Source organism: Pseudonaja textilis, chromosome 17 (genome assembly GCF_049901715.1).
Source record: "Pseudonaja textilis isolate UNSWEBS1 chromosome 17, rPseTex1.2, whole genome shotgun sequence".
Taxonomy (NCBI): domain Eukaryota; kingdom Metazoa; phylum Chordata; class Lepidosauria; order Squamata; family Elapidae; genus Pseudonaja; species Pseudonaja textilis.
The window spans coordinates 8306414-8315841 of NC_142006.1; the positions used below are offsets into that span (position 1 = coordinate 8306414).

General features: G+C 49.3%; 1 protein-coding gene across 2 annotated transcripts; it reads left to right on the forward strand.

Annotated features, from left to right (window-relative positions):
- The first annotated feature begins 1709 nt into the window (after window positions 1–1709).
- Window positions 1710–9212, forward strand: TOR4A (torsin family 4 member A). 2 transcript variants are annotated; one of them, XM_087914677.1, is made up of 3 exons: window positions 1741–2045; window positions 5173–5261; window positions 7386–9212. In XM_087914677.1, exons 1-3 carry the CDS (start codon window positions 1987–1989, stop codon window positions 8633–8635), a joined length of 1398 nt encoding a protein of 465 aa, XP_087770803.1. In that variant the 5' UTR covers window positions 1741–1986; the 3' UTR covers window positions 8636–9212. The 2 variants fall into 2 exon arrangements, with proteins under 2 accessions (XP_087770804.1, XP_087770803.1); XM_087914678.1 differs by lacking the exon at window positions 5173–5261 and having other exon boundaries at window positions 1710–2045.
- Window positions 9213–9428: the final 216 nt, after the last annotated feature.

Below are 9428 nucleotides of genomic sequence, written 5' to 3' on the forward strand. Positions count from 1 at the left end.
AGGGCTATTTGTAGGCCTACAAGTGTGCCTGCCATCCACCTGTCTTCAGAGGTCTTGTCTAAAAGGATGAGCCAGAGAGAGGATGGAACGGTCCTTGGGATGTGGCCATCTATGCTTCCTAGTTTCCCCCTAACTGTTGGCTATGTTGGCCAGAAGAGTCGGTCAGTTTTCGTTTGGTAAGATTTGGAAATGGCCCACCTGTCTGTGGAGGTTCTCCAAGTCATGGTTGTCCCCAAGGTGATTTTTTCTTTTTCTGGAGGCAACTGGTCTTTCTGGGGTTTTGTTTTCGTTTGAAGACGTTTCACTTCTCATCCAAGAAGCTTCTTCAGCTCTGACCGGATGGTGGGGAACAGAAGGATTGATACTCCTTGCAGACAGCTGGTCATTTGCATCCTTTCGGGAGGTTCGTTGAGGCCACTTGGAGGTTTATCTGTGTCCTCAAGGTCACCGAAGCGATGAAAATGGTTCCTGTAGACTGCAATTTTCTCTAAATCCATTGCTACTCCCACGCCATTCGAAGGGTGTTCACCTCAAATTGTATAGATAAAAGTCTACAGGCAACTGGACTTTCTGGTTCTTGAAGCTGTTTCACTTCTCATCCAAGTCCTCACGGTGAGCTGTGTTGGTGGTGTGTGTGTGTGTGTGTGTGTGTGCGTGCACGAAGGGCGGCTCAGCCAATCTCGTTGTACACATGTTGTACTCTGACAATAAAGGTAATAATATTCTCTGACAGGATGGTGAGGAATGGAACTGACCTGAATGATGGAGAATCCCGACAGACTTTTAGCCATGCAATTTGGGATGGACACCCTTTGAATGGTGTGGGAGTAAGGATGGATTTCGAGAGGGGGGGGAAATTGCAGACTACGGGAACCAGCTGACCCCGAGGACACAGACAAACCTCCAAGTGGCCTCAGTGACCCTCTAAAACGATGCAAACGACCAGCTGTCTGCAAGGAGTATAAACCTTTCTGTTCCCCACCATCCAGTCAGAGCTGAGGATGAGAAGTGAAACATCTTTTGGGATGAGAAGTGAAACATGGTCAAAAGGAGAAAAAAAACTGTCAAAAAAAGTCCAGTTGTCTCCTGAAAAAAGCATCTCTGCATAGGTGGGGATGTGAAACAAGCCAGGTCTGGTTAGTACATGGATGAGACAACCAGATCACCCTACATTGGGGAAGTCGACGTGACTTCAGGAAGGTCAACAAAGCCCCAAATTACAAAAATTTTGCACGCACGGGTCCCAACTTCGCAGGAACTAAACGGGAAAGGAAGTTGACCATCCTTTTTGAGTTTTCAGACTATTTTCACTTCTTCCTCCCTCCGGCTTCTACTGGCTGGCTGAGGCCATCGCTCTCACGCTATTGCCGTGGAAAACAGACCGTGCTCAATCCCTCCTCCTGACTTCCAAGATTTCAGGGGTGTGTGTGTGTGTGTGTGTGTGTGTGTGTGTGTGTGTGTGTGAAAAAAAAGTGGGGGGGCTTCTGCCTGCTGTGGGAATGTCTTCATCGTCCTGTTTGGGCCACAACACAATCCTTGGCTCTCTTCCTAAACACCCTTTTTGCCTCTCTGGCTGACCTGAGCTTGGTTGGTCAGTCAGTCAGCCTTGCAAGCACGTCCAACCCACCCAGTTCCTGTGCAGCCGGGAGGCAGCCAATGGAGAGAGCTGTTGGCCAAGGAGATGGGTGTGTGTGCGTGCGTGTGTGTGTGAGTGTGTGGAAGTAGAGCCTCTCTTGCAACACACAAGAGCTGTGAGCCAGCCCGCAGGCCGCTGGCCAAAGCTTAGCAGCAGAGCGCAACTGAGATAAGAGCTCCAGCGGGCGGGTGCGGATGGAGAAGGAAGCGTGAGGAAGGAGAGAGAGGCAGTCTCCTCCCCAGTGGGCTGTTTCCCTTCTTCCTTCCTTCCTTCCTTTCTTTCTCTTGCACCCGCACCAAAAGCAGGTGACGGGGCTTTCCCAAGCTGCTGGAGAACCCAAGCCCTGAGCGATGGGACGGGAGATGCTCCCGGGCAGAAGGATGGTGAAGCTCTCCAACTCAGACGCTTGGTACAGTAAATGTCCCCTTTTCTGGGGGGGGGGGAGGGTCAGGGAGGGGGAGGGGAAGCTTCGAGGTGCAAAGGCTGCAGGTCACGTTGGAGGGGGAGGTGGCACTTTGGGGAATGGAGCCTTTGTGTGTGGGGGAGGGGTGTCTTCGGTTCTTTGCTTGCAGGTGTCACCTCGCCCAGCTAGGTAGAAGCATCAGTGCTGGTAAGGGGTGGCTTTGCTCTCTGGTTAGATACAGGGCTCAGTCAGCTTGGTGGTTTGCTTGCAGATGTTTCCTGACCCAACTAGCCTCAACGGTGCTAGAAAGGAATGGTGTGTGTGTGAAGAGGAGGAGAAAAAGGAGGAAGAGGAGGAGGAAGAGGAGGAGGGAGGGATGGTGGGGTCCTTAGCACTCTATGAGCCTGGTTGGTTTCTTGCAGGCGTTTCATGACCCAGCTAGGTAACATCATCAGTGCTAGAAGGGAATGGGAGGAGGAGGAGGAGGAGGAGGAGGAGGAGGACTGTGGGATCCTTGGCGCTCTCTGCACTTGGCGGTTTCCTTGCAGACGTTTCGTGCTCCAATTAGGGAACATCACCAGTGATAATCAGTGGTGGCATCAGCACTGATGATGTTGCTTAGTTGGGTAATGAAACACCTGCAAGGAAACCGCCAACCTCAGAGAGCACCAAGAACCCCACAGTCCTCCTCTTCCTCCTCTTCTCCACACACACCACGTCCTTCTAGCACTGATGATGTTACCCAGTTGGGTAATGAAACATCCGCAAGGAAACTACCAAGCTCAGAGAGAACCAAGGACCCCACAGTCTTTCTCCTCCTCTTCCTCCTCCTCCTCCTCCTCCCTGCAAATCCCACTCCCTTCTAGTACTGATGATGCTACCTAGTTGGGTAATGAAACGTTTGCAAAGAAACCAAACCACCAAGCTCAGAGAGCACCCAGGATCCCACAGTCATTGTCCTCCTCCTCCCTGCAAACCCCTACTTCTTCTAGTACTGATGATGTACCCTAGTGGGGTAATGAAACATCTGCAAGGAAAATCACCAAGCCCAGACAGCACCAAGAGCGCCCACAGTTCAGCCCCGAGCGACAAATATTCTGCTGGTTATCATTCACATGTGGCAGGCATTTTTTTTGACCAAGAAATATCTTCACCTAGCTATAGATGCACCTGTAGCTAAAGGGTGTTGACGCCCTTTGGAGCCGTGTAATTTCACAATAAGCTGGGAAATAAATAACGCACGAAGCTTTTTCAGTTATGGGGAGAGGCAGGTGTTGTCATCCCATTAGTTGATACAACCACTGCCGAAAATGGATCCTTCAGCGCCTCTTCGCAACTGGCCGAAATGGGTTTTTCAGAACGGGGCATGCTGCTGATAACAAACGCTGAACTTTGCACACACACACACCCACACACACTTCTTTGCTTTGCAAATGAATTTCCCCAGAGAAACTAGTGCTTTAGAGTCACAAGAGGCTGAGAACATTTTTCACGTAAGGACTAACTACCAGCGTTCCAACGTTGGAGGAGCTGCCCCCAAAGAAGAAGGAGTCTATTTTCCAAAACATTTGAGGACAGGACAAGAAGCAATGAATGGAAACTGATCAAGGAGAGAAGCAACCTGAAACTAAGCAGAAACTTCCTGTCACTGGGAACAATTAGCCAGTGGGACAACTTGCCTTCAGATGTTGTGGATTGTAGAGTTGTAATTGCAGGAATGTTCCAATCTCGGAGGGCAAACCTCAGATCAAGAACGTTTCCAAGCAAATACAACTCAGGCAAACAAAGTCACTAATCTAAAGGAGGATTAGGGAGAGGAAGTCAACCTATGTTAAGACTTTAACTAGAGATAATTAATTGTGTTAATTACTATGCTAAACAGTAAGGAAAGTTAAGCAGTAACCAAAGTTAACCAATGTTGGAGGATAACTAAAAATGTGTATAAATGCAAGACTAGACTCCAATAAAGTTGATCGTGATTCAGTTGACCATGATCAAACAACTCGACTGCCTCGTCATGGCAACAGGGGATGCTCCATCCCTGGAGGTTTTCAAGAAGACATTGGACAGCCGTTTGCCCACGATGGATCTAGGGTCTCCTGCCTCAGCTGGGGCTTGGACTAGAAGGTCCAAGTTCCCTTCCAACTTTGTTATTCTGAGAAAGTTCTAACCTGTATTCCCGTTAGGAACATTCCTGCGCATGTAGAGCGTTCCGGAGTAAGCTTGTCTTTTGCTCTGCGCTTTCTTTCTCCCTTTTGCAAATAAATAAATAAATTCAGCTTAAAATGGACCTCATCCCTCGTGCCTGGGAAAAAAAAAACCCCAACCCTCACTGCTTTGCCGAGCCTGTTCAAAGCAGAAGGACAGAGCCAGGAAAGATCAGTTGGCGACCCAGCTTTTCAGATAGTTTCTTTTCGTTTTTCTTTCTTTCTTTCCCCCTGCCTCTTCGTGGCAATGACTCATTTCCGATTCCGACCGGCGAAGAAACGGAGGGGGAGATTTGCTAGGAAGCGAGTTTAGCAAAACAGGCTCCCATCATCGAACTCTGAACCCGTCTGCAAATCATGCTGGGAATGTTCACCTCTTGCAACACCTACTGGCCTTCGTTTTAGGAAAGGGGCTCCCTATTTAAGAACCCCGAACCCAGCAGCGTTGCAAAACTTGCCCCCTGCAAAGCAGGTGAAAGGAAGAAAAGTCAGAAGCCGTGGGAGATGAAAATGAGGAGGAATATATATTTTTATTTTTTGCCTTAAGTGAGATAAAATTACGGAGGCATTTGCAAGAGAAAGCTTGAACAAGCAATTGGGGAAAATAAACACCACTAAACCAGCAGAAATCCTTTGGAGCAATTGCAATCTTGCAAGCGAAATACAGGGAGTCTTGACTGACGACTAAAACTGAACCCGAAATTTCTGTCGTTAAGCCAGACAGGGGTTAAGTGAATTTTGCCGTTCTTGACACAAGTCCTTAAGGGAAGCATTGCCCTCGATAAGTGAGTCGCCCGTTGTTAAGCAAATCTGGTCCCCCCCCGCCCCCCGCCGCTTGAATTTGCTTGTTGGCAGGTCGCTAAAGGGCGTCACTGCAACGGCCATAAGTGTGGATCAGTTGCCAAGCCTCTGAGTGTTGTTCACAGGGACGTGGGGCAAGCTGCAAAGGATGCAACGGCCCGTGGAAAACGGCCATCGGTTGCGTTGGGCAGGGCCGTCGCAACTTTGAACTGTCGTAAGTCGAGGACAAACCCGTAACCTCCCTTTTTTTGTTGTTGTTGTCATTTTGCAAATTTAAAGAGCCGAAATTCAAACTGATTCCTAGTTCCTTTCCTCCTTCCGTACTAAACAGGCAGCTCTGGGACGTTGGCAAACCCGGAATGAAATCCAACTGGTTTGCTGAGTTCTTCAACCCCCAACTCCACCCCAGGAGTGAAAGTTAATAATTATTGGGAGGGGGCAGAGCATTCTCCAGCAGAGATAATTGCCAGATGCAACCTGTGCCGTCTGAGATTGACGTGTGTGCTTTCACAAGCCTTACTAGGGTGACCCAGGTCTGGAGCCAGGTTGCTGTGTTTGTACAAGTCCGCGAAGTTCCCGAGAAATTCATTGCTTACCAAAGCTAGCCGGCTTACAGACCGGGATGAGCAGGGGACAAAAAGGGAACAATTGAAAAGGACACAATCTTGCAGGTTGGGGCTTGCTGAAATGGCAAAACTGGCTTCTCGGAGGAAAGAAAAGAACATCCACGCTTTTGTTTCCATGCTTCTGGATTTTGTGCCCGAGGTGGAAAAGAACTTTGACTTTTGGGTTGTAAGAGATTAGACGAGCTGATAACCTGGCATTGCCCGGGTATTTATTTATTCTAATCCTGTATTAGACAGGAAAAGCCCTGGTTTCGGCGACAATGAACCGGAACAAATGTCATTTCTAATGTTGGATTTTCCCCCTTTACCAGAGAGAGAACCCCCCTTTGTGGAGTACTGTGAAGCCGTTACCATGGCAACTCCACAGCGCCGTGCAGTAGAAGCCATTTTATGGCTGTATGGTAGAAGCCACCTGAAGGCACAACAGGCTGTATCTTAACAAAACACATCATCCCAAGGGGTGTTAGGGATGTCTTACACACACACACACACACACACACACACACACACACAGTATTTGTTTCTAGAGAGCAATCTGTGTACCAAGTTTGGTTAATACTGCTCAAGGCGTTCAAGAGTTATGCTGGAACACACACACACACACACACACGACAAAACTTGGCTCAGTAACTCATGCAGAGGTATAATGGAAGCTCTAGAGGCCGAACACGTCCAGAATGCAGGCAACAGTCCTGGATTTACAGCAGAGACTTAAGCAACCATTCGAAGTTACGATGCCACTGAAAAAAAAAAAAAAGCAACGTTTTTCACACTTAGGACCATTGCGGCTTTCTCATGGTCACATGATCAAAATTCAGAGGCTTGGCAACTGGCATGTACTCACGACGGTTGCAATGTCCCGGGAAGGGTACCTGTGTGTGCTCCCAGAGCTACCCTGGGCTGCAGAAATACAGATGACCAGCAGAGGGCTGAGAAGACCACAGAACGGCCCTCCAGATGTTCACAGCCTAGCTAGGAGGCCTTTCCTTCCCATAGACGGAGAGAGAAAGTCTACCCATAGCCTTCAAGAGGTGTTGCTCTACCACGAGGTACGGCGTAGTGCCAGGCCCTGATTCGTTTGTTTGTCAAACATAGACAAGATAACAAGTATAGGTATCAACATCCACAAGAACAAAGGGAGTAAATACAGAGAAATGGGGTCAGTGGGACAGGGACGGTAGAGGCACGCTGGTGCGCTAATGCACGCCCCCTTCAAGGTCCTCTTAGGAAGGGGGTGAGGTCCATGGTTGACAGCTTGAGGTTGAAGCTACGAGGGGTTGTTGAGGCTGTAAAAACGGAGTCAGGTAGGGCGTTTCAGGCGTTGACCACTCTGTTGGGAGCATCATCACTTGAGACTTTCAAGAAGAGACTGGACTGCCATCTGTCAGAAATGGGGTAGGGTCTCCTTCTTGGGTTGGACTAGATGACCTACAAGGTCCCTTCCAACTCTGATTGTTATCTGTTATCTGTTGCTGAAGTCGTATTTTCTACCGTCGAGTTTGGAGCGGTTCACCTTGAGTTTGCATCAGTTGTTTGACCCTGTATTATTGCAGTTGAGGCTGAAGAAGTCGTTGACGGGCAAGGCGTCATAGCGGGCAATTTTGTGAACTGTTCTTAGGTTAACTTTACTTCATTCTATTTTGTCTTGTTTAAAGTCAAATAGACATTTTATTTTATTTTCCTTATATGTCCTTTGCTCTCTCTCTCTCCAGAAACGTCTCACCAGCAGGAAGAGGTCAAGATGGAAAGCCGAAAGAGTCCCGTCAAAAACCCGCAGAAACTTTCTTGGCTTTCTTCTCCGGTACGAGCTGTGGTTCGTCTTCGGAGGACAGCCCACGCCTTTAAAAAAGGCTATTTGCCCGGGGACAAACTTCTCCAGAGACAGATCTCCTTGGGGAAAGGCAAATTAACAAGCCTCTCCAACCAAGCCTCTTTGAACAGTTCCCAGTATTTCACGTTTGATCCCGCTGACCCGCTCCTGGTGACCAAACCCAAACGGCGTAAGAAGAAATCGAGGAACCCCCGGGTGCTGTATCCCGAAAGCTCCAAGAAATACCTGCCCGCCGAACACGGGAGCAAAGCCAAGAGGTTCCTCCTCTTGTTTGTGGCCATCATTTGCTTCCAGATCCTCAACGCCATTGAGAACCTGGATGATAACCTCCTGAAGTACGACCTGGATGGCTTGGAGAAGACCATGGCTCGGGAGGTTTTCGGGCAGCCCTTGGTCATTGAAAGGGTCATGGGGTTGTTGAAGGATTACCTGGCCACCCACGTCCATAACAAACCTTTGGTTGTCTCTTTCAACGGTCCGAGCGGTGTTGGGAAGAGCCACCTTGGTTGGCTTCTGGCGAAGCACTTCCGCTCGGTGGTGGGAGCCCATTCAGTGCTCCATTATTTCACGGCGCACCACTGCCCCGTCAAAACCTCCATCCACACCTGCCAGTCGGAGTTATCGGACACCATCAGAGACATGGTGGCTCAAGCCGAAGTGGAAGAGTTCATCCCCATGTTTATTCTGGATGAGGTGGAATTCATGCCCCAAACTCTGTTGGAGACCTTGGGCAGGTTCTTTCAGAAGAACCAAACCAACGAATACCTCAATGCCGTCTACATTCTCATCAGCAACCTGGGAGGAGAGGAAATCACCCACCATTTCCTCCAGAACGTGTCCAACGACTCGTCGCGGCCTCAGAAGGACCTGGAAGAGCTTCAGTCCGCTCTTCGGCCCATCCTGAGCCACGTCCACCCTTTCTGGGCAGGGGTGGAGATTGTCCCCTTCGGGTTGTTGGAGAAAGACCACATCTTGAACTGCTTCTACGAGGAGATGATGAGCGAAGGGATTTACCCAAACGCCAGCCACATCCAACGCTTGGCTGGCCAGCTCAGCTATTACAAAAAGGCAGGGAAGGAATTTGGAAGAACTGGCTGCAAACCGGTAGTAGCCAAAGTCAATCTCCTCTAAGGACGGGGGCAGGCAGTCCTTGACTTACGACTTAGTGGCCATTTGAGGTTAGAACGGCGCTGAAAAAAGCGACTTGTGACCCTCTGGGTCACATGACTGTGGTGGTGTCTCTGCGGTCACGTGATCAAAATTCAGACTCATATTTTGTGATGGGCGCGGCGTCCCCGGGGTTGCGTCATCCCCTTTGTCAACCTTCTGACAAGACAACTGTTTTCTTAAAGAGTTTGATATCTAGTTGGGGATAATTGGACATTGGGACCAAGTTGGAGGCATTAAAGGGACCTTTTCTACTTTTGTGTCAACGCCCCGGGTCCCCACAGGTATCAAGGAACACCCCACGTGAGGTTTTTGTGCTGTGCTCACCACCCTCCGTAGTGTCTTTCTATCCGCGGCTGTCAAGCCAGCATAGCGCACCGTCATGCAATATGTGAGGACGCTTTCTGCTGTGGATGTGGGCGTGGTTAAATCGGGATGGGTGGGGCTTCGAGAGTGAGGGAAATAAATCCTCAATCAAACCCTGTCGTTTGTACAAGCCACATTGCCGAGAGCCACAATAAACAGAATGTGATACACGTCAGAGGTTGTCTATTCTTTCTGGAATAGACGCCTCTCCAGGTGTGACCAGTGAACATGGTGGCCATCCTTCCCTGGCACATTCTCCTGCCCTTTCTTTGGCCTTTGGGGGTTTGTTTACCAACTGGGAGACTCCAGTTTGGTATTCCAGCAGAGAAGAGCAACCAGGGTGATCAGGGGACTGGAGGCTAAAACATACGAAGAACGGTTGCAGGAATTT